Source organism: Triturus cristatus, chromosome 7 (assembly GCF_964204655.1).
Source record: "Triturus cristatus chromosome 7, aTriCri1.1, whole genome shotgun sequence".
Lineage (NCBI taxonomy): Eukaryota > Metazoa > Chordata > Amphibia > Caudata > Salamandridae > Triturus > Triturus cristatus.
The window spans coordinates 90,351,585-90,377,485 of NC_140590.1; the positions used below are offsets into that span (position 1 = coordinate 90,351,585).

A 25,901-nucleotide genomic window follows, 5' to 3' on the forward strand; every position below is an offset into this window, starting at 1 on the left:
TATAGAATACAGGGTGTGTTTGTAAGAAGGTTTTGAAACAAAAAAATAGGCATCTGTGCAGGTTGTGTGGTGGGTGAAGTGTGTGTGTGTGTGTAAGTCAGAGAGAAGGGAATGCGGTCAGACTCCTATGGGAGCAATATTGTTTGAGCAAAGGATCATGGTAATTTTTTGGCCCTTTATATAGGTGGATTGGTGGGCGTGCATAGTATTTGATTTTTTTATTTGGCGGGGCCCATGCTTGTTGTTGTGACTGATTTTATCATTTTACACTTGCCATTTATAACACAAACCGACACGGGTCCCAAATTGCGTCAGATGTATCGACATCTGTTCATCGGCTCAACCGAGTTTTGTTAGTAAGTGGAATGCCTATGCGACTGCTTTACTGACTGAATCGGTGGGTTTGCACATGTTTCCGACCAACATGGTCGGGGGGAATGGTTTTCATTGTAATACATCGGTCGAAGAGCTCGCGGTCAAGTCGGTTGGAATGTGTCCAAGGACGAGTCGGTCGGACGGTCTTTCCGACTAACATCGTAATGAGGCCTTAAATATTTTTTACCAGATCCCTTTTATTTCCACAAATTTAAATTTTATAACATAGTAAAAATATATATTAATTACTACCATTGGTAATTATATAATATCTATAAAATATTTTTGTTCTTCATTTTATTTAATTCATTTGGCACCCTTTTTTAGGTCTGGCCTAGCGTTGCAGCGCAACTGCGCTGCCATTGCTTTACAAGATATGCTTAGGTTATAAATGCTGCCTTCTGATTGGTTTTAAGCTTGTTATTCCCTCCCCATGACAGCCATGTCAGTCATTTGTATCCTTCCATGGCTACTGGCCCCTTCACTGCACTGACTACTTTCTTCCCGTCCCTCCCTACTCCCATCCCGCAGTCCGTGACTTCTTGGGGCCCCCCCTCCCACGCACTCCCGGTCGTGCTCCTGCCGTCTCGGGCCTGCCCGCACTCCCGTTTTCAATGCAGTAGGTCTCTCGTAAATGCGAGTCCTATTACATTGCCAATGCTTGTTTTACCTTGTTTTGCCCTGCTGCTTCGGCCGCCCTTCACTTCCTCCCGGCCCTCCCCTCACTTCTGTTCCGCCCTCTCCGGTTTCCTCTTGACCTTCCTCCGTTTGTTATCACTCTGCCGACTTGTGAAGCACTTCAGCGCACTTCTTCCAATAATGATACCTGATGCCTTGATCCTGTTTTTGACCTTCCTCGTAGTTCCTTGGAGGTGATGAGTATGGGCGTGAAATCGGAGAGGTCATGAGGGCACCACCACCACTGTTCCCCCATGTAAGGTTACCTACCCCCGGGTGTGGTAGATGATTAACTGATTAAGGAGCAGCACAGTTCCGTATTAATCAGTTTTTGAAAAGCCAGCGGGGCTGAGGAAGAATCACACAAACATGATGGGCACGCATCAGCTAGCCTCATGTGTTGATGGTGATGACTTTCAGGCAATCCTAGGTGACAGTCGACAGCACTAACAGAGCAAAGATGTGAAGGAAAAGTGACACTGCACCTTCCAGAAAGCAAAGTAGAAAAAAAAACAGGACTTGACGAAAATCACCCTTTTCTTGACCACTAGATAGGGGACAACTTTGCCTCACTCACCTATGCACGTGCAGTGCTTTATCCAGTCCATAGGCGTTGTAAGGCATCTATCGCTCACACCGGATACTTGCATTTGTGAACTCTCTCACACACAGGTGCCACGACATGCAGACTCGACCAGCGCTGGTGACAGCCTGACACTAGCCTAGGTAAGGTGCACAATGAGTGGAGAAGTGTGGCTCAATGATTAGAGCGGCAGACCCTGATGCAGAGGTCTAGCCCGGGACCAGGGTTCAATTCCCCGCCTCGGCGGGTCTTGGGCTCAAAAAGTCCACGGACCTGATAATTCTCGCCTCGGTGCCTATTCCAATCATGGAGTCCCACTCTGCAACTCTGGGCAATAGCTTGCTTAATCTCCACAACGGCCCCCACAATGCTAAGGATGCCTGGCCTCCACCTTGGAGGTGCCCAGGAGTGGACACCTCACAGGGAAAACCAGGATGGGTTCCACAGTGGTATTCGTACAAGCGCCTTGAGACCTTTGCGGGTGAGTAGTGCGCTATACAAGTATCAAATTTACATTTACATTTAATGACAGAGTACCTCAAATTTAAAAACAAAGTCTGTTTATGCGACGCCTAATAGAAATCATATGCACTCGGGCTCCGTGCATTCCCATGGATCTCGGCCAAACCATAATGAAAACAAGCACCCCATTCCCAAACATTACGGAAAATTCTGAGCTCGAGCTCAGTGCGGGGACCCCCCCCCCGTCCCCTCTCCACAGTCTCCGCCAAGGTGTGGCAGGGTGTTTGAGGGGAAAGAGAGTGTTCCTTTCAGGGCCTGGTCTGGGCCGCACCCTCCCCCCGAGAGCAGGGGCCTCCTTAGTGACTGGAGACACAAAGTGCACCTGTTCTTTTTACTCACATATTACCCACCTCAATCAATGGCACTGGACTGGGAAGCTGTGGTCCACAGATAACACACATTGGCTTAGATTTACCAGATGTTGTGACTGTACTGCTTGAACATTCCTAGCGCCGCGTTGTGGTGCAGTTAAAACAATTATGCAGTGCCTTGTTTACAATGAGCCACTCGCCGATGATGTCATTAACAGCGGCCATTTTTGCGTGGCTCTAACCATGACTCCATTGAACAAAGCGAGCAATTCATGTCTTGCTTTTGCCTGAGATTTGTACTTGAGGGACACCCTCCAGGAGAAATTTGATACAATCATGAATAAATATGGAATTTTATGGAATTTACATGAATAATGTGTAGCAAAATAAACTTATTTTCCTTTTGCCATTCTTTGGACCTCATATTTGGTGATAGGATTTCATACACAACAAAGTTACGCTATTGGTTGTAGGTCAGGCTGTTGCTGCCCAGTTATGTCCCTGTGCATACATTAATAGGGATTTGATTGTACAAGATACGCAGCAGTTTTGTAGCAAATTTGTGTTTACTGTGCAGCACTTTTTAGTCGAAGATGCGCTGGCGCAAAAGAATAGTCAATCTGGGCGAAGGAGCTGAACAGGCTCAGCTAATGCTGAATTCTCATGCCTTAAGTGCAATATGATAATGATGCCACTTCTTGGTCAACGACGCCACTTCATGCTTGAAGGTTTTTTTCCTTTACAGGCCATCGCTTCATATTTATCTAATTTAGTACTAACACAAAGTGCCTCATTTAGAGAGACCGGTAAGGAACCCAAATGTGTCCTCCCTAGTGCGAGAAAACTTACAACCCATCAGGGACAATAGGTTTTTTCCATCAAAAATGATCTTTGCTTTGGTGGTCTGTCTTTGTCGGAAAAAAGCACAGACATGTCTGCCAACCCGCTGTAGGTGGGGCAAGTATGCACAGACATGGATCCTGCGCATACTGGGCAACTGGAACCAACCGGAACCAACCTATACCCAGCTGATGAGCTTTAATAAAAGCGAAACAGGTCCTGGGATGCTTATGTTCTGGTTTAAGGAGGACCTGGCCTGACAGTTTGGGATAGATTGTTTCCATGGAAGCAGGGTCAAAACTGATTTGCATATAGTTGGGTCAAAACTGAGGTGGCATAGGGAGCAAAATAATGATGGACTGGGAGTAAGTGCCAGTGGCTGAGACTAATTCAAGCATTACATCCATCATGTTTTTGTATACTTCAGTGTTGCCCCACTGCATGGCAAACTTATTTTATTTTCCAAAAGGGCACCAGCACAAAAATGACCAGTATAGGTCAGTAAAATACCAGATTCACTTTAGCATTCTCTAGATTCCAGTCCATAGAAATTGTCTTCCACAAGCCGGGTAGACAATAATATTTTTTTCAAATATTGTAATTTCAGTGATATGACCACTCAAGACCCTGATTTTATATTACAAACAGAGCTTTGGACTATACCATCTCCCACTAAAAGGCAATATTTCTGTCCATGTGTTCCCATACCTGGCGTATCACGCAGTTTGGTGCTTACTTTGCCTCCATGTTAAACAACAGTAAATGTTTCAGCACCCAGGCTAATGTCCTGCATAGCTCAATACATATAGGGTCCCAAAGGCGAGACCGATTGCATTGCAAATGCTTGTTATTTTTACCACCAACTATATTTTTTAGTCTGTTAATGTCATTGTAGACAAACTTTTGTTCATGTCGGTTGCAGTTCCCAGTTTCTAGTCTCTGGGTAAGGTAAGGCTACTTTTAAGTAATGATTTGGAGTTTTTGAGATAGCGGGCATGTGGGTAGGGGTAGATATAGTAAAATGGTGTAGTGTTTTGTTGTGGTAACGTAGTTTTGTGTTAGGTTGTGTTTTGTGGTTGCACATTAAAGTGAAGAAAGCCATACTACAGCATGTGTAATGTATTTAGATTTATTGGGGTGTTTGTTATGGGAGGGTGGGTATGTAGTATTTTTAGGGCCCGATTCACAGAACTAACTTAAGACAAAATCCTAAACTTACTACCATTTTGGTATTCACAGAAGGCACTTACTCATTTTGGTATTCACAGAAGGCACTTACTCATTTCGGTATTCACAGAAGTTAGGAGTCCTAACTTTAGGACTCCTAAATGCCTTCTGTGAATACCGAAAGTCTTAAAATTAGGATTTTTCGCAGTTTAGTAGTAGTATAGTTAGGACTCCTAACTTTACGACTCCTAAATGCCTTCTGTGAAAACCGAAAGTCTTAAAATTAGGATTTTTCTCAGTTTAGTAGTAGTAAAGTTAGGAGTCCTAACTTTAGGACTCCTAAATGCCTTCTGTGAATAACGAAAGCCTTAAAATTAGGATTTTTCTCAGTTTAATAGTAGTAAAGTTAGGAGTCCTAACTTTAGGACTCCTAAATTGAGAAAAATTCTAATTTTAAGACTTTCGGTATTCACAGAAGGCATTTAGGAGTCCTAAAGTTAGGACTACTAACTTCTGTGAATACCGAAGTGAGTAAGTGTCTTCTGTGAATACCAAAATGAGTAAGTGCCTGCTGTGAATACGAAAATGGTAGTAAGTTTAGGATTTTGTCTTAAGTTAGTTCTGTGAATCGGGCCCTTAGAGTTTTTCTTGTCAGAGTGGAAGACTTTTTTACTGTTGGCATCCATTTTGTTTATAAAGAAAATTATTTTGCCTATTTATTAACCAATATTACTTTCTGTCTATTCACTTTTCCAGGAACATTTCTTTTAACAAATGTATTTTTTGTAATCGTTTCCTGAGACTGTGGAATGAATTTAGGGATTTTATTTTTGGGTTATTTCATTTTTACATTTTTTTGGGTTACATTTTCCCTATTTTTGTGGATTCGCTTTTTTGGAGGAATGGAGAACTATCATCGACAGCAGCTGCCGAACTGTAAGTCCTTTTTACTTTTCATTTCATTTTGAGTGAGTAATGTTTTCTATGTGTAGGAAAGTAGTATCCGCTTCTTATGGTTACCCCCACTTTTTGCTTAATGTAATACTGTTTTTGACTAGTTTGACTCGGATCCTGCTAATTAGGACCCCAGTCTATCTGCTTTCTCCCTAAACTGTTATGTTATGTACTTAGGTACACTCCAGATTGGATACTGGGGTACCCTTGTCAGTCCCTAGTATATGGTACAGATATACCCAGGACATAGGTACACCAGAGGCCTCCCATGGGCTGAAGCATGTATTATGCTACTCATGAGAGGCCCTGCAAAATGGAACTACAGGCATGCCGTTGCAGCCTGGGTAGGTTGGTGCATGCACCACTTACTTAAGATATAGATTTACTAAATCTAAGGGTCACTACACTTAAAACCTATAAGTCACCCCTATAGCAGGCCTTTACAATCCTAAAGGCAGGATGCTTGGTTCTAAGGGAGAGGGTGCGTCTGTATGAGCAGTACACCCCTGCAACCTATCGAGTCCATTCTCCCGGGTTGTCAGTGAAGCAGCCATATACAATATACAGAGGGGCATTACGCGACCAAGTGATGACCAACTCTGAAATGGCTGAAACAAACCCTATCGGGTTTGGTGTCAAAGATGTTGGAATCATACCCTACACCCCTACCCGGTGTGGGAGGTATGATTTCACCCCTCAGAAACGAGCATCGTGGGGTCCCTGGTGTTTCCGGTACCAGCATTCTAACTGACGACAGGACAAAATGATTGCTGCTGACCAGAGAAATATTCTGCCCTTCTGCTGCTGAGCCAAACTCGAGCCGGGGAAGGTAGAACAATAGGCATGCTGTCACAGGGAGGTGTGACCACCTCCCAGACAGAATTTAGTGTATTAGGGCTGGGTGGGTGGCGCTTGCCAACAACTGAAAGTCTGCATGAGGTGCACATTTGGTGTCCCTGTGCATAGTCAGTTCAAACCAGTCATGGGAGCCATTAGCTCCTGCTCTGGCACAAAACTGGACAAAGGACATGGGAGTAACCTGCCCCCTGAATCCTCTCCCGTGGGTACTTAAGGGCTTACCTGGCTGTAGGACCTTAGATTCGTTGTGGACAAGATTCTAACCTGAAACCACTGCACTTCGACTGTATGGGGACTCTGGACTTCCCTGGATTTTGTTTGGACCTCTCAGTCTGCTGCATCATCTTTGCCTGTGCACTATACAGGATCCGTGCAGGACCTGTGGAGCATCAAAGACAACTAAAGATAATCTCTCTTGCAGTGAAGGGCTCACTCCCCTGCATTTGCAGGCACCACAACACTGCTGACCGGTCTGCTGATCCCAAGCTCCTACAGGCTCAGAAGGGTCCAGCAACACAGGAGGTGTGTTTCTAAGTCCCTCAAGGCCCGAGCTGCCCTCTCACCAAGTTTGAGGTCAGAATCCCTTGTGCGGGCTGCAATATCCGAACCGCTGGGCACCGCGTGCTTTTGCAAGTGCGTGTGCTTGTTGGCAATTCCTTAACAAGTGCATTAGGCTCCAAGTAGCCTTTGAAAAGGGTGGAGAGGTGCACTCCCAGATTTGGCAGTTTCAATAATAATGAAAGTACAGGTCCTTCGTGAGAAGTTAATTCTTTATTTCATATTCCAATAAATGGTGAAACAAGCCTCAGCCAACGCGTTTCGTTCAAACAATTGAACTTTGTCAAGGCTGAGCAATAGAAGGGCGAATTGTGGTCTATGGATCAAAGGTGTGGAAATGGTCGAGTCACCAAGTCTGGTACAGGATCGTTGAAGTCACGTCACAGTCAGTGACTCCACGTGCAACTAGAGCTTCCTTGATAAGGGCAGAATAGGTAACCTGGAGCAGTTAAAGTAGAGTGCTCCTTCCCGATGTCCTGTGTGGTTGCAATTCGTGCAGATGTTCGGAGGAGCCTCCAAATGCTTTGGTTGAAATTACATGGTTTGTATGGGTCTATGGGGCTGAATTTTTAAAATTGTTTGTATTATTGCTTGTTTGAAGTTTTGTTTTTATTTTTGGGGGGAAGTAGTTATTAGCTTTTATTTTAATTAAGTTAAGTAGTTAATAGTAAGCAGCACTTTGCTTGTTGCCAAGAAACACGTTAATATGGTATATGTTCCTGTTATGATAGAACGGTGATGGATTAAACCCAGATCAGTTGACTGGGGGTGAGTGCTTGCAATGTTCAACACTCCGTCCATCATTTCCATTGGTTTTTGCTTTGTTCGCCATAAGTTGGCAGGGTATGCTCAGACGTGAGTCCCTTGCTCACTCTGCCACTGGATTCAAGCAAGCCTGGCTGAAGATGGCTGAAATGCCAGAAACCGGTCCTAGGAAGCTTGTTTCCGGTCCAGGGAAGACATGGCTTGGCAGTTCGGGCTGGACTGTTCCCATGAGGCACAGGGTCAGACTGATTTGCATATGGCCATGTCTGAACTGGGGTGGCAGAGTGGGCTAAAGAACGGTGATGGATTAAACCCAGATCAGTTGACTGGGGGTGAGTGCTTGCAATGTTCAACACTCCGTCCATCATTTCCTTTGGTTTTTGCTTTGTTCGCCATAAGTTGGCAGGGTATGCTCAGACGTGAGTGCCTTGCTCACTCTGCCACTGGATTCAAGCGAGCCTGGCTGAAGACGGCTGAAATGCCAGAAACCGGTCCTAGGAAGCTTGTTTCCGGTCCAGGGAAGACATGGCTTGGCAGTTCGGGCTGGACAGTTCCCATGAGGCACAGGGTCAGACTGATTTTCCTATGGCCATGTCTGAACTGGGGTGGCAGAGTGGGCTAAAGAACGGTGATGGATTAAACCCAGATCAGTTGACTGGGGGTGAGTGCTTGCAATGTTCAACACTCCGTCCATCATTTCCTTTGGTTTTTGCTTTGTTCGCCATAAGTTGGCAGGGTATGCTCAGACGTGAGTCCCTTGCTCACTCTGACACTGGATTCAAGCAAGCCTGGCTGAAGACAGCTGAAATGCTAGAAAGCGGTCCTAGGAAGCTTGTTTCCGATCCAGGGAAGACATGGCTTGGCAGTTCGGGCTGGACTGTTCCCATGAGGCACAGGGTCAGACTGATTTGCATATGGCAATGTCTGAACTAGGGTGGCAGAGTGGGCTAAAGAACGGTGATGGATTAAACCCAGATCAGTTGACTGGGGGTGAGTGCTTGCAATGTTCAACACTCCGTCCATCATTTCCTTTGGTTTTTGCCCTGTTATGATATTCACCATTTATGGTGCATATCTGTTGTGTGAATGGGAGAGGGCACAATTTAAATGTGCCAATCCCTGTCCACGTTTGGGTTTGACTTAGTTTGCATTAATGTTTTTTGTCGTACAGAAAAAGGGTCCTTCAGCACGTGTGTTAGTTAAATTTTCAGGAATATCTGTTTTGGTATCTTCTACGAGCCACAGGGGTTTTCCTTGTGGCCTTTTAGGTGTGTGCTATTAATCTTTTTAAATTGGGGATTACTGACATTTTCTCCTGTTGGGTGTTCAAGAACATTTGGAAGTATATTTTTAAGAGTGTTCCTCTGGATTTCTGGGAACTAGTGTTCCCTTCTCTCAGGCCTTTTAACACATGACAATCTTCCATAGCTGGTTTATTTTGGAGGGGGTAGTTGTGCACTCTAACATTAATTATGGCATTATTTCTAGTTGTAGCCCTTCTATAACAAGCCCAGTATAGTATTTTGTACATTTCCAATGCTAACTTTCTGTGCATGTGGTCTCCCGGCTGTATGTATACTTAACATATGTTAATTTTATGCCTTTCTGGGAGATGATGTACATGGCTATTATTGATAATATAACTGCAAATGTTAGAGGGATATATTTATTAATTTACTTTTAATTTGTATTTAATGTACAATCAACATTTTTAGGTACGTTTTCAAGGTTCACATCTTATACGTACATAGTTGCTGTCCTTTTAATGTACTTCTTTTTTTTATCCATTTTTATTGATATGTGGGGCAAATTCTATTTCATTTTCTGTTAGATAGAGGTTTGCTTTAATTTTGTGTGTAGATACATTTTTTTATTAGTTGTCGAGGCGTTTGGTTATTAGTTTTATTTTCAACATTTAGAGGTTTACAGGTGTTCAACATTTAGTTATATTGATGTACTTTTTCACAGTGTTTGTCAAGATTTGCAATTTGGAAATTTTCTTTTTGATGAGCAGAATGGCATTTTTTTGTACATTTTTTTAAAGGCAGCAACAGTTTGAAGGCATCAAGTGAAAGATGAATTTAGTGGTTTATTTTAAGACTAGCGTTAGGCAATTAGTTAAAGCACATTTTTAGTTAATAGTTTATTTTACTTAGTTTCTGTAGCTTGTTTCTTATTTGATGGATTCCAGTTAAAGATTATGTTCAACTATTATATGTATTTATATTACTTATTGTAATTGTGAATACTTTTATATTATATGCGTTGGAAAGTGGATCATCATTAGTGGTAAATTTATGCATCTAACACTTGCAATAATGCCACTTACACACCAACGGGCTCAGACTAGGTCTTAGAAAATTATTCCCATGCTCCACCCTTAGTAGTTTGGCTGGGCGCAAGCAGGCTTAACTTCAAAGACAGGCATGTAAAGCATTTAAAAACACCAATTCTGTAAATAATTAAGACACAACTCACAACAAAAATCCAACATCAATTTATACAAATAGGAACTCGTGTTATCTTCAAAATGACACCAATATGAAAAAGATCCAATGTAGAGAACTGGAGATATGAAGTTTTAAAGATTTAGCACTATATATCACATAGAAACTTATAGCGCCTCTTGGGACATCTGGTCGCGATAGACCTGGACAAAGTCAAAGTTTCGGGCCAACCGCGATGCAGCTATGCCTGGCTACCCCTCATGGTAGGTCTTAGTAAAAGTTTTTACCTTCTGACTTAAAAACCTTTCTGGAGCTTTTCTTCCAGTGTCCCTCAAAGCTCTCAGCCAGTCCAGATTTGGTCAGAGTTCGCGGGCTTGCCTTACGACGACTCCGGTCAAACTTTGGAAGTTGGACCTCCAGAGCTTTTCTGCAAAACAAACGTGGAGGGCAGGTCGGCTTGTGGTTGAGGGGCACCGGCTAATTTTATATTAATTTTAATTGTGTAGTGAGTAAATATGGTTTCATTTTTAGGTCTCGGCTCGAAGGCTGCACTTGCGCAGTCTCGATCCGAGATTTAATGACTTGGAGAAGAGGGGCTTGAACCTGCCCCTCTTCTTCCCTGTTCTCCATTGGCTGGCCTCTTGAATGCTGGCCAGCCATTGGAGAAGAGGTCCGTCACTCCGATCAGGCCCCGTCCTTTTCGGATTCGGGGGCGTGTTTTTTCAACAAATCTAATTATCTCCTCCAGCCAATGGCAAGAGGAGAGAAGAGAAAAACACGCCCCCGAATCCGAATCCGACGCTGCCTTTCTCCGAGGCATTTCTGACTGACCTCGGAGAAAGGCGGTGGTGTCGGGATTAGCGGAGCCCATAGAGCCACTGCTGACACATTGCCGATCTGTGTTACTTCGCTTCACCTGCAAGAAAATACCAATCACCCGGTTTAAAAAACATATCATTAATAAAACACTCTGTGGCGTTTCAATTTCTAAAGCAGTCGAGTTGGTAGATTGTTACTCCATAAAAGCATATTTTTACAGCTTTTTATTCGACCTCCAACTGGATGTTTCCTGAAGCAAAATCGGTGTCTATTTAAAGTGTTAGCCCGTCAGAATCTTTGGGTAAACATGCAACGGATGGGTTTTGTAAGACGAGATATCAAAAAATGTTCTTCTCAAATTCTTCGTCTTTTATTTTTAACTTGAAGGAAAGGATAGTCAGTCAGGGAATTGAGCGTCACTTGGCAGATGTATATAAATTACGGATGTGTTTGTTAGAGGCTGCTTGACACAGCGCCAAAAGAAACCGTATCCCTCCCGGGTGTTGGATGGTTACTGACCTTACACCGATGAATGTATGTAGCGTAAATTGTGCCAACGTAGGCTGAAGATTCCATACATTTTCGAGGGCTAAAAGACAAACAGTCTGCGTAGGGTCCAATCCGTTTTCAAACGATAAATGCCACATCAAATCAAAGCGAACAAGGCATGAAAGTCGCCACTTTCCTTCCCTGCTAGAATTGATGTGTGGCGCTTGATAAAAGCGAGGTCCGCGGAGCTGCTGCTGTGCTTGTGCTTCAGGGAATGAATGGCGGCAGGCGGCCTCCTCTGGGCTACCATCCGGGCTTCACACGAAGAAGCAACAGCACTCTTCCCTCCTGTGGCTATCAAGGCCGAGCCCCAACCAGGCCGCCATTTCTGGGGTTCATACGTTGCTGCTCCTGTGGCTTCCATTGCATGACGCTCATAGCTCCTAATGCCAGACTCCTGCAGTCCCGCTCAACCCGTCGGCGGTGGCCCCTAAGGGACAAGGGCGATGTATACCTGGCAGATATGGGAGAGTCAGGGGCCCTCATCACGTTCTGCGGAGGGGCCCCGTCATACGCCACTGCGCAATGCTGCCGGTCAATTCATGACGTCATTTATTGCTGTGAAAAAGCTCTAACCCACTCACAGGTGAGGGCGAGCGGGAAACGACCGAGCGGCCTTCACACAGGGTGGATACAGCAGCACGATTAATTTGGAAATCTGAGAGAACCGTTCTTGAAATGCTGTCGCTCCTGTCGGCGAGTTATGCTAAAATATAAGTGCTTTTCAGTCAGAATAAAGTTTATATTTGAAGGCTATGGTCTTTCATTAAATTAACGGTTTGCAGCCCTAAATTGAGCATTTTATAATCAAGGCCGGGCTGAGGAACAATAGCAACTCTGTCAAACATTTTAAAAACCCTGCTTCCGCCCTATTCTCGTTATATCTTTCTGTTTCCAACCATCTATCCTCTCTCTCTCCTTCTTCTCCTTCTCCTTCTCCGTCTTTGTTCTCTTTCTCCACACCTCCCCCCTGTTTCTCTCCATTGAAGCCGTCCCCTGCCTGCTGCAGTTAACCTCGGAGAGATGGGAAAAGGGCCAGATGCGCCTTCACTGACCCCGGGCTATGAGAACTGGTCTCCAGGCCATGGAATAATAACAAGCATTTACAATGCAACGGTCTCGGCATTGTTAAAGTTAGAGCTATTGGCATTGCTCATGACAATGCCGTTTCTTTAAATGTTTTAAAAACAAAAACATAAACAAAAATAATGTCATGAGCAATGCCAATAGCTCTAACTTTACCAATGCCGAGACCATTGCATTGTAAATTCTTGTTAATTTATAAAATGTGTTTTATTTGTTAATTGTTATGTTTTATGTTTTCTTTGTGTATGGGTTATTTTGGGTTTGTAATGTTCATAATGAATTGTTCTAATACTTTTTACATTTATTTAAGCAATTGTTTCGTTGATGTAGTTTTAAAAAATATATGTCATTTTATGTTAACAATATTTTTCTTTTCAATATTATGTTATTTAGATTTTTTTTAATGGCACATTTTTTGTAGTGATATTTTTGTATTTCTTGTTTGTGTATAGGGTGATGATATGTTGATGAACAATAATTATTTGCAATATTGAGGTAAACCGAGATTTTGGTGGCCGATATTGTGTCAAGCAACCCTAGCTAAGACCTTATGACAGCATAACACTCATGCCATATACAGCTGTATGTTTAAATGAAATGTTTAAAATTATGTAAATGTCAGTAAATCGGCATTGTTGCAGGCATAAAGTTATGTTTAAACCTAAACAGATAAAAGTTGCTTTTTTTCTTGCATCCCAAACAATCATTCATAGTATCTGAAATAGACTCAACAGTTTTGCAGTATGAAAAAAGCAAAATAAAATGTTTGTAAATCTCATATTTATTGCTTTATTAGAGACATTCACATATAGCTCACTCAAGTGAGAAAAAAGTTTAGAGCTACATCTTTACTTTCAGAAGTCACTTTAATGTCCCCTTCACTAATAAAAGAAATATAACTTGAAGTGACAATTTGTCCAGGACATACAAATATGGATGGTTCATGAGGCTCGGTATTCCCAGAATACAGTGGTCGACTGCAGCTGAACTCTAGTCTTTGCATGAATGGATGTTCCTAGTGCCATCTTGGGAAGGAAGCAAAGTCTTCTGAGAACTAATGCATCTGTATCAGGGCTGCTATTGAGGACTTGCATCATTAAGCGTTTTTGTTACTTACCTGGAAACCACCAGCCCCATCCCTAGTGCAGTGAGATGTTACTGATTACCTCATGCACCTCATGGTCAGATAAAGACATTAGTAATGTCCACTTTGCCTAAGATGACATGCTGGAACAACTGCATAACAAAGCGACTGCTTTGAAGTCACCCGCTGCTTCAGCCACATAAATCCTGTTACAAAATCATATTAAATGCACGAGTATTGATAGTGCCTCAGGCGGCCTTTCACTGAAACTAGAAATGCAGTCTGTTAAAGGTACAAAATGCATTTGGCATGAGGACGGATGGATTTTCACCAGAGCATCCTTCAATGAAACACGTCATAAGCAATGGGGCGCCAACTTGTTCAGCTGTCTCAATTGATTCACTGCTTGGCTGGTGGCTCAGACATTCATGTTGTATTTACTAGTGTAATAGATTTTACTAACAACATTTTGTGTGCTAAACCATTAAAAGGTACATGAGTTTCCACAAGTACTATCTTGACCCTCCTCTCGGTGGGGGTGGGGTGCTGATCCATTTCACCCGGTGAACAGAGTAGTGAAGATTTTGTTAAAAATCTTCAGTGCTTCAAGAATGCTTGGGCAAGGATATAAACAGCTCTGAACATCCCCATGCTACCTGAGGTTAGGTAAAGAGTGTAAGCAGAAGCTGCACAGTCAGGGCAGGTAAGAGCAGATGATGCCCCTGGTTGATGCCGTTGGTGCCACTCTTGGCAGTTCCGATGTCTTGGGTTGATCCGCTACTCATGCTGTTGGTGAGGGTACTTGTGATCATATGACTGGTGCTGGGGCTACTGCTGGTGCTGATGTGCATGCTGGAGTTTGTGCTTGTGTTGTGATCCATCATGGAACTGGTTCTCGTGGTGAAACCTGTGCTGTGATGCATGTTTGGGTTGCTGGTCACACCGTTGTCCACACTAGTGCTGTTGCCAGTGCTGTCACTGTCATCAGTGCTGGTGCTGTCAGTCCCAATGCCGTCATCGGTGCTGTCTTCAAGAGTAGTGCTGGGCCTTGAGGTGGGGCTGGTGTCACCACTTGTGCAGTTAATGTCAATTTTGACTGTTAGTCTCTCTGACTTCAGGACCGGTGAATTCCTGCAGTAACTTTCACTTGCACATCCAGAGAAGGCTGCTTTGTAGCCCACCAGACCTGTAGAGAGAAATGCAGATATGCTATTACAACAATGTAATAAACAACCCCTTCGCCCACCATCAGCCAGGTGGGGATGTCAAAATATGGCGGCTGGTCCTCCATCACATCAGTAGAGGCCACAGCCTACCCACTCCGGCTTTTTTGGTTTGAGCATCCGGCTTTTTTGGTTTGAGCAAGGGATGCAACAATTCTCTGCTAGAGCCCACAACTAGCTGACAACACTCAACCCTCATACTCTTCAACCATTCTGTTTCTCATTAGATGCGACAGAGTGCCACTTTGTGTTGGGTGCATAGAGGCTGTTTACGAACGGGCATCCTTGAAGCCAGTGTATGGATTTGCTCAGCCTGGCTGAGATCTCTTCCCGTAGTTGCAACCCACGTATGTGCCATAACAAAAGCGTGGCAACTGTGGCTCAAGGTATGGGACAAACCTATGACATGCTCTTGTGCTGGTACCCAATGAGGGACAGGACAAGATGGACAGGATAATGCAGTCAATGTGAAAATGTGCAACTATATGTGATGGAAATATCTAAGGGCTAACGCACATTCTGCTACCTACCATCATCCCAATTACATTTCCTGCAACTGAACCCTGCACCACAACTGCTTCACGTACGGTTATATGTTGCATACAGAAATTTCGTCTGACATAAATAGTGTGTTTTAAAGATTGTTTACAATATTATCGTCCCATTGCGTGTACATTTGTAATATTATTTCAAATTAGACAATATTTCTGTCAGACAATATTTTTACAATGATATTGTGGCACCATGCTTCTCCACAGAACCACCTGTTATGATAAACATGTAAAAACGATCCGCTGTGCCCAGAAGCGAACTCTACAATATATTAAGAGGTAACATAAAGATGCAGTTCTTGGTCTGAGGGCACCAGTGCCTTTTGGCCTGAGGTTGGATCTGACCCACCATCCAATTCTCACCATTACCTGTGGTCACAGTTATGACAAACTGCAAGCACTTGTCCTCCATCCCAGAACACTCCATCGTCCCCGGGTTCGGGCAGGATCCAGACTTTTCTGAGAAGCAGGAATCACACATCAGTCCATTTGGCTCAGCGGTTGTTGATGGAACTGGAGATAAAACGGAGAAGAAAAGAAAGTGAACTCCATTCTGTCTGTAAGTGGAAAGGACTAAGAGACAACATGGCGGAGCTGAAACCTGTACCTGGAAGAAAGCCCTCGCCTTGCATTGAGCCATTCTGCCCATAATCAGCGAATCCTATGTATTTTTACTGGTGGCATGGACCTTTTCCAGCCCATAGTGGTTCTCCACATTGTTCATGGCTTTCTGGTCCTTAAAGCAGCCCCAAGGCCCTGCACATCACAGGACCTTGTGATGTGCAGGCCCTGGCTGAGCATCACCAATGGCTGGGTTCCTGTCCTGCAACTTGAGCCTAACTTTCATTCAGCAAAACTTTAAACCCATGTACAATGTCTTACTGTGATTTCATTGTGCACATCCTTTCTCCATGTGTATTACTCCCTCGCGTGTTGGCAGAGCCCTTCTTCTAGGAGGGTCTCCAGGCACTAGACAGACAGAACAAATATTTGTATGGAGAAGGTGGCAAAAACTTCCAGAGATTTTGAGATCGGGGCTTGAAACGAAACTGGCTGTCCTCAAATACTGCATATAAGAGACAAATGTTGGAAGTGGCATGGCTGCCCGCTATCTTCCCTGTGTTCAGCGGGATTGTCGGGCAGCTGAGTGGCTCGAACTGAGAGCAGCTTCGTTGATCTGTGGTCAACAAGTCTTCTTGCAAGCTCCTCGCATGGAGCGGACACAGGAGCGTGCTGTTCTGCATGCACACTGCACAAAGTGAAAGTGAAACCTGGTTTGTAAACTGGGCACCGAGTTCACGCCGGGCGATGCGAGCAAATATCTTGGATGCTGCAGGTGGGTTTTGCATTTTCATAGGTGACTGTCTCAACTTCTGAACTCCAATAGTCACACCTTATTGTAAATCTTCTCTCTGCGGCTCTTGCCTGCTCCCAGTTCTGCTGCCTAACAAACAGCCTGTTCGATGTCATTACTGCCTGTTTTTCAGAGGTACGAATCTAAATAATAACTAACTGTGCCAGAACATGTGCTTGCCACCCCTCTTAATTTACCGGAGAGACTCATACTACATAATACAGATTTATTTGTCTAAAACAAAAATGGTTACGTTTGGACAGTCTACACAATAAAAAACGTGGACTTTAGGAGAAAATCCAATCAAGGTAGTGGATCAATATAACTACCTCGGCGTAACATTTGACAAAAAGTTATCATGGTTAAACCATATGTCCAGTAAAAGTGTAAAATCTACAACTATTACAAAATCAATCACTAGATTTATGAAAATGTGCGGAGGGAATGCAATTATTCCATCACTTAAAGCTTTACAAATGAAAATGATTTCATTTTTATGGTATGCTTCTCCTGCCATGAACAAGACAGTCATCCTTGATCTCGTTAATGTTTTATGAAATGTGTACGCACCATACCCCATCTACAACAGGATACTCCACATTGTATGATACGGCTGGAATTTGGCCTATAATCCCTGGAAATGCCGCACAAGAACAGCTGTGTTAACTATATTATTGACTGTGCTAAGGCCGATCCACGCACATTGACACTTCTAATAATGGGGGAACTTCGGAGTAGAAAAGTAAGAGATCTGCAACTATCTAGCATAATGATGGAAATAGACTCTTATGATCTGCCTGATATACAGGAGATGGGGCGAATGACCAGGGATGTGCAGAAAAATTTAATACGCAAAACATTAAAGTTAACTGTCAAGAATTCCTGTCATACAAGGGAAACACGCCCTTATGTAAACAGGAGAGCTGTTACATAACTCAAGGGAAACACGCCCTTATGTAAACAGGAGAGCTGTTACATAACTCAAGGGAAACACGCCCTTATGTAAACAGGAGAGCTGTTACATAACTCAAGGGAAACACGCCCTTATGTAAACAGGAGAGCTGTTACATAACTCAAGGAAAACACGCCCTATAAAGGGAGGAACCGGGAGGTACAAGGCTGTCGGATATTGTGTTTACACCGACGTACCTGCTTCGTGAAGAGCAGTGTTCCGGAGTGGTGCTCCAGTAAGGCAAGAACAGAGGTAGGTCGAGTCGTTACTCCCTGGGCCGTGTCTTGCCCCATCGTCACCTGTGAAGGACCCGGAAGCTCTACCGGTCAACCATTGAGCTTCGCTTTTTGACTCGGCTGAGTCCAAGCGCAGTGGCGCTTTTGCTGGTTGGAGTCGTAACTCCCAGCCCGACCAGAGACACAGGGACTGCCAGCTGTAACGCACACCAGGAGGTGTTTGCCGCGTTACAGACTCGGAAGTCCACAGGATCGATCGAGCGGCTGCTCTCGGTTCAGTCTTCTTGCTTGTGATTGGGGTATCGGTGACGCATCACCAGGAGGTGACTCCGCGTCCCGGTGCAGTCTGAGGAAGAGGTTGAGCGGCTGCTCCCTTCAGGTAGAGACCCCGGCTGGGTGTTTCCCTGACTCCTCGATTCTCCCCAACACTCTTCGTGCCCCTCACAGCCTACCGATTGGCATTGTCGGCCATTTCATTTCTGCCCTCTGTTGGCATACGCCGGGATCGGCGTATATGCAGAGGACGGTTAGGACCATCCGTGCTGTGGGCTGGTAACGTACTTAGCCTGGAGGATTCCAGTGACTATAACTTTTGTTTGTTCTTTGTATTTTATTTGCCTTCATTAAAAGAACTAACCCTTCACAAGTGGTTGCGTCCTCATTGTCGTGTCTGTTAAACGATCCTGAGACGTTCAGGGCGTTACAAAATATCCGACCTTAATAACACTAACTGTCTCCCGGTCGATAACAGACATGGCAACACTTGATGATGTGCTGGCTGCTTTATTGGCCATGCAAGTTGAAGTGGCTGCCTCTAGGCAAGAAACAGCCGATGTAAAAGCCAGACTGGATGCTATCCAATTGGACCTGCTCACGCCCAGCACCTCCCTCACGAACCAGACCCCTGCGGTAGTAGTGGAAATGCCGGTAGCCATCCCCTTGGCAACACCAGAGAGGTACAGTGGGGATCCTAACACAGTGCAGGTATTCCTCACACAAGTGGCGCTACATTTATCGTGCAAACCAAAGGCGTTCCCCACGAGTCAGGCTCGTGTGGCTTTCCTTATATCCTATTTGGCTGGAAACGCGGCACAATGGGCCGTACCTCTGGTGAGCAGGGACGACCCCCTCTTATGTGATTGGGGTGCTTTTCGCGAGGAATTCCTGAAGGTATTCGACAGAAGGGCTGACTCGTACACGGCGGACCGTGAAATGCTTGAGTTGAGACAGGGATCCAACGACCTGGTGCAGTATCTCAACGCGTTCCGAAGGCTGGTTGCGGAAACCAAGTGGCCTGTTGCTAAACAGACGGCGCTCTTCCATCAAGGGCTGTGCGATGAGCTCAAGGACGCCGTGGCTCATATTGACCCTCAACCCAAGACATGTGAGGGCCTTATCAACCTGGTATTACGGCTGGAACATAGGCTAAGTGAAAGAAAGGGGGATCATGGGAGAAAAGGAAAATCCCTTCCATCCTATGTGACGGTGGGAAGTCCTGAAACTTCCACCGCATCCAAGGGAGAACCCATGGACATCAGCGCAATACGAGCGAGCCTCACAGCCACGGAGAAAGAGTCACGCCGTAAACAAGGATTGTGCCTATATTGTGGCAAAAAAGGCCACTACGTACGTGAATGCCCTGCCAAACCGAAGACGTCACGTTATCGGGCCAACCGGTCGGTAACAGCCGTGGTGGACATACCGGCGGAAAACTAAAGGACTCCAAGACCAGAGAAGGGGCATCTCGGAGTCACTCATCCATCCCTTCACTTTCCAACTCGGTCACTAAGGGACAACGACACCTGTTTATCACGGTGCACGTGGGAGTGCATGACCAGTGGATACCCGTTGTGGCCATGGTGGATTCAGGGGCCACTGGCATGTTTATGGACCACAACGAGGCATGCAGGCTAGGGCTAGTGCTTCTTCCCAAAGCAGTACCCGAAGACGTCTATGCGGTAGACGGAAGGCGATTGGTGACGGGGCCCATCGGACAGCACACGGGGGTCCTTCCGATGAGATATGGGAGGAACCATTTGGAACAAATCGATTTTAACATCATCCGAGCGCCCCAATATGGCGTCATATTGGGATTGCCGTGGCTACAGAAACACAACCCCTTTGTGGATTGGCCAACACATCGCATCGAAATGACGTCACCGTATTGCATCCTGCATTGTGGAATAAGAACGGAATCCCTTGACGCAGATGAGAGCGGGAGTCAGACGGTGGCTACAGCGGCAGAAAAAGATGTGGCTCTCCCCCAGGCTTATCACAGTTTTGAGGATGTATTTGATGAGGTGAAGGCGGAAGTGCTACCACCACATAGACAGTTTGACTGCCAGATCGACCTGGTGCCAGGGGCCAGCGTTCCCAGCGGCAGGCTGTATGCCCTGACGGAGCCTGAAAACGTGCATCTCCGGGAGTACCTGGATAAACTCCTCAAGCTAGGATTCATCCGCCCGTCCAAGTCTCCGGCCGCCTCGCCACTCTTCTTCATCCCGAAGGCTAATGGGGAGCTGAGAGCCTGTGTGGACTTTAGGGCATTGAATGCGATAACCATAAAAAATCGGTACCCCTTGCCTCTCATCAGTGTACTTCTGGAACAGGTCAAGAAAGCTCGTATCTACACCAAGTTGGATTTGAAAGGGGCATACCATCTGGTGCGCATGAGGGACGGAGACGAGTGGAAGACCGCCTTTAAGACCAGGTTCGGCCTTTTTGAGTACCTCGTCATGCCGTTCGGTCTGTGCAACGCCCCGGCAGCCTTTCAGTACTTTTTGAATGAGGTATTCAGAGAGGAGTTGGATATCTACGTGGTCGTATATATCGACGACATCCTCATCTATTCGTCCAGTGTGGAGGAGCACGTACACCACGTCAAAGCTGTGCTCCAAAAGCTGAGGGAAAACATGCTGTTTTGTAAACTCAGCAAGTGTGACTTCCACGTCACATCCGTGGAATTCCTCGGAGTGATGCTGAGTCCAGAGGGACAGGAGATGGCAGAACGAAAGATCAAGGCGGTGAAAGAATGGCCGGTGCCCCAAAGCGTGAAGGACGTCCAAAGTTTCATTGGCTTCGCCAACTTTTACAGGCGGTTTATAGATGGATTTTCAGGAGTGGTGGCCCCAATCACACAGCTACTGAGGAAGTCCAAGGAGTTTGTCTGGTCCCCTGAAGCGAACAAAGCCTTTGAGGCCCTGAAAAGCGCCTTTGGTAAGGCGCCGGTGTTGGCTCACCCCGATCCGGATCTCCCCTACGTGGTGGAAGCGGACGCGTCGGATGTGGCGCTGGGGGCTATCTTGTCCCAACGCAACCACGACACAGGGGTGCTTCATCCCGTTGCGTACATGTCCCGCAAACTCAACGACGCCGAACGCAACTACCATATTGCGGAGAAGGAGCTTCTCGCAATCAAGGACGCCTTCACCGAATGGAGGCATTGGTTGATGGGGGCAAGACATGTGGTATCGGTGTACACGGACCATCGGAACCTACAGTTCATGACGGCCACTAGACACCTTTCTCCCAGGCAGCTGCGGTGGATGATCTTCTTTGCGGGGTTCAACTTCCGCATCACATATCGGCCGGGCGCGGAAAACCGGAAGGCGGACGCCCTGTCCCGTCAATCTGCAGTTAAGGAACCATTGCCTGCAACCGAGCGTTCCATCATTTCCCCGAGGATGGTATTGGGGGTTATCCAACCGGATACTTTCCTGAGGGGAATAAAGAGAGGGATCAGGTCATTCGCATGGCGGAGGTGGCTCCTCAGTCACAGAGAATGGCAGCTGAAGGACGGGATACCCCTGAAGGGCAGGTGCCTATTGATACCCACGCCTAGGCTAAGGAAACAAGCATTCATCTGGTGCCATGACTCTCCATGCGCAGGTCATTTGGGCTTTGAAAAAACGGTGGCTAGCATGGGACGGCATTTCTGGTGGCCAACCATGAGAGTGGATGTCAGGAGGTGGGGACAGGAGTGTCCTACGTGTGCTACCATGAAGGCCGACCATGGCCGAACCCAAGGGCTCTTACATCCACTTCCGACCCCGGATAGACCATGGGATAGCATATCACTGGACTTCGTGGTGGGCCTACCGGTAGACCAGGGGATGACGGCAATACTGGTGGTGGTGGATTACTTGACGAAAATGGGGCACTTCATCCCCTGCAAGAGAGTCCCTACGGCCGGGGAATTGGCGTCACTACTCCTAAAGAATGTGGTACGACTGCATGGATTACCTGGGGTGATCGTGTCGGACCGGGGGTCGCAGTTTACTGCGCAATTCTGGAAGACTTGGTGCACTGCGCTGCATGTTAAGACCGCCCTGTCCACCAGCTACCACCCTCAAACGGACGGCCAAACCGAGCGCCTGAACCAAACGCTCAAACAGTATCTGCGATGTTTTGTGGACCAGGGCAGGGAAGAATGGGTCGACTTGCTATGGGTTGCAGAGATAGCCTATAACAACGCCACTCACAGCTCCACACAGTCATCTCCGTTCTATAGCAACTATGGCCAACATCCCAGGTTCTTGCCATTTCTACATCCGTTCAGAGAGGACAGGATTCCCGCCACAGCGGACAGGGTGGCACACATAAAAGACACGTTGATGCGCTCAAGGGCTGTCCTAATAGAGGCCAAGAGAAGATACAAGGCTGCGGCAGATAGGAAGAGAAGGCCCGGGCCACTGTACCGCACTGGAGACTACGTCTGGATATCCACAAGAAACATGAGGTTTCGAAAGAACAGTGTGTTCCATCCCAAGTACATGGGCCCCTATCGAATTACCAAGTGTATGGGTCCCGTGAACGTGAAGGTGTGCTTGCCCCAGTCATTGCGGATACACCCTGTCTTTCATGTATCATTGCTCAAACCAGCACCCTCCAAGCCGTCTGGGACACCTAGGCCGGTATGCGTGGAGTCGGAGGTGGAGTATGAAGTGTCGGGCATACGGGCGTCCAAATGGCGCAGGGGGAAGCTGTGGTACCTGGTTGCGTGGAAAGGCTATGGCCCGGAGGAGCATTCATGGGAACCGGCTGAAGGGGTTCATGCTCCGCGCTTGGTCTCCTTGTTCCATCGGCGTTTTCCTGCCAGCGCTGGACCCGTGGGGAGCCGCTGAGAGGGAGGATGTACTGTCAAGAATTCCTGTCATACAAGGGAAACACGCCCTTATGTAAACAGGAGAGCTGTTACATAACTCAAGGGAAACACGCCCTTATGTAAACAGGAGAGCTGTTACATAACTCAAGGGAAACACGCCCTTATGTAAACAGGAGAGCTGTTACATAACTCAAGGGAAACACGCCCTTATGTAAACAGGAGAGCTGTTACATAACTCAAGGAAAACACGCCCTATAAAGGGAGGAACCGGGAGGTACAAGGCTGTCGGATATTGTGTTTACACCGACGTACCTGCTTCGTGAAGAGCAGTGTTCCGGAGTGGTGCTCCAGTAAGGCAAGAACGGAGGTAGGTCGAGTCGTTACTCCCTGGGCCGTGTCTTGCCCCATCGTCACCTGTGAAGGACCCGGAAGCTCTACCGGTCAACCATTGAGCTTCGCTTTTTGACTCGGCTGAGTCCAAGCGCAGTGGCGCTTTTGCTGGTTGGAGTCGTAACTCCCAGCCCGACCAGAGACACAGGGACTGCCAGCTGTAACGCACACCAGGAGGTGTTTGCCGCGTTACAGACTCGGAAGTCCACAGGATCGATCGAGCGGCTGCTCTCGGTTCAGTCTTCTTGCTTGTGATTGGGGTATCGGTGACGCATCACCAGGAGGTGACTCCGCGTCCCGGTGCAGTCTGAGGAAGAGGTTGAGCGGCTGCTCCCTTCAGGTAGAGACCCCGGCTGGGTGTTTCCCTGACTCCTCGATTCTCCCCAACACTCTTCGTGCCCCTCACAGCCTACCGATTGGCATTGTCGGCCATTTCATTTCTGCCCTCTGTTGGCATACGCCGGGATCGGCGTATATGCAGAGGACGGTTAGGACCATCCGTGCTGTGGGCTGGTAACGTACTTAGCCTGGAGGATTCCAGTGACTATAACTTTTGTTTGTTCTTTGTATTTTATTTGCCTTCATTAAAAGAACTAACCCTTCACAAGTGGTTGCGTCCTCATTGTCGTGTCTGTTAAACGATCCTGAGACGTTCAGGGCGTTACATTAACACAGTGGAATTTAGATCTTATACAAGCCAGGAAATATAAACATACAGGCTTAATATTTGACACATATACCTTGCAGGCTCAAGAATACTTGGGATGGAATCTGTCCAGTTATATTAAATGGAAATACGTAAGGTTCAGACAACTCTACATTCCGATAGGGGAGTTCAAAGGGACTTGGAATCAGGCTCTCAAAGATACGCAGGTATGTCGGCTTTGTGGAATCGGCAAGGAAACTCCGGAACATTTAATCTGCATATGCCCGAGGCTGTTGCCTATACAGAGGACTTAATGTTTAGTAATGCTAAAATAAGATCAACTACGGAGGCCATACATTATTGTTTTAGGCTCACAGGGGAAAGTGCAATTAGAAGGATGGTTCAGTTTTTAGAACATGCCTATAAAACATTAAACATATAGATGGCTATTATTATTGGATATGTTTATAGATACAAAAACAAGTATCACGATCTATGTATATTTTCTTTTACAGGATACCATGCCTGGGAATTATGTGAATGTTTTATTCTATTTTTATGCTTGCTTATTCTCTTTATTTATTGTAATCAAATGATTAATGCAATAAAGTATTTTTACTACTACTACAGATTTATTGGAGCCATCTGACTGCTTTTGAGCCAGATTGAACCAGTTAAGAGATGATTTGTAGCTTTCTGAGCAGGAACAAAATAATTAGGTCTAGCAATCTTGGGGGCATATCTACAAGGAAATATCGGAGTGCAGAGCTGCTCCAATTTTGGCAGCGCCACGCTCCGACAGTCTCAAAATACAAGGATGCAACGTATTTACAATAATACGGTGGCGCACCCTTGCGTTTCCTCCAGTGCTGGCGTTTACAATTAGCTGCCTTGCTCCAATGCAGGCCCCCTTGCACTATAGTGCAAGGGTGCCTGAGTTGCAGCGAATGATATACAATAAATAATAATGATTTGTTAATTCTATTTTCTGCCTTTTAGTTTGAGAATAGATGACAACTTTTTCAGTTTCAGTAAGCAACTGAACACTTGTCTTTTGCCTAAACATCTTGAATTGTCCTCACAAATGCTAGAGCTGATAGCGCTGGGAAGCCTGTTTCGGGCAGCACAGTGCTTTATTAAAACAAATAATAATAATAATAGGCTTTGATCCTATGTGGGCAGTGTTACCATGACATTCTTGATGACCACTGAGATGCGGTGATCGTGTTATTGGACGCAGCTCTTACTGGTGATGGATAAGGATGTGATAGATACACACTTCTAATATGTGGCATGCTGACAGCTCTGATTAGCCATGCAGGACTTTATTGTATTGGTGGTTTATCTTTTATGTTCTCAATCTGACTTCTTACGCTGGCTCTGGTAGGTGGTCTTGAATCCTAATCTTCTTGATCCGCAAGAGGTAACAAGCATTGATGAAGAGTGAGGAGCAACAGAGATATTCCTGGAGGGGGCAAATGCTGATGTGCATTACACATACTGCCAGTACAGCAGCCCTGCAACCACCATTAGCCACGTCCCGCAAATCTACAGCACGTTCTCTCAAGTCAGTGATGGGAGCATGAATGACGCAACTAAAGATGTCACCCTGACCCAAGGGAGATGCAAATATGAACCCATGCAGGAGAATATCCTGCATCGTACTCAACATTGGACATGCCCAGACAACAGCAAACATGAATGTTAGAGAATGCCCCGATTACTTACCGGTAATCTTCATTATTCAGAGTATTGTCTTTCTCGCCATATGAGTTGCATAGTGAGCTTTAGCTCCACACCAGAACCCTCCAATGCAAATTAGCATCCCAGGCCTCCCATCCCTCCCCAT

The 25,901-nt window shown here is 45.8% G+C and overlaps 1 protein-coding gene across 1 annotated transcript in view; it reads right to left on the reverse strand.

The window, feature by feature from the left end:
- Positions 1–13,275: 13,275 nt before the first annotated feature.
- Positions 13,276–25,901, reverse strand: part of LOC146808894 (phospholipase A2 inhibitor and Ly6/PLAUR domain-containing protein-like) — a 167,716-nt gene continuing 155,090 nt past the window's right edge. Inside the window, exons 4-5 of the mRNA XM_085614248.1 lie at positions 15,740–15,883; positions 13,276–14,782 (exon numbers count right to left, since the gene is read on the reverse strand). Of these exons, the coding sequence (XP_085470374.1) occupies positions 14,259–14,782; positions 15,740–15,883 (668 nt within the window). The 3' untranslated portion in view covers positions 13,276–14,258. The remainder of the gene's footprint in view (positions 14,783–15,739; positions 15,884–25,901) is intronic.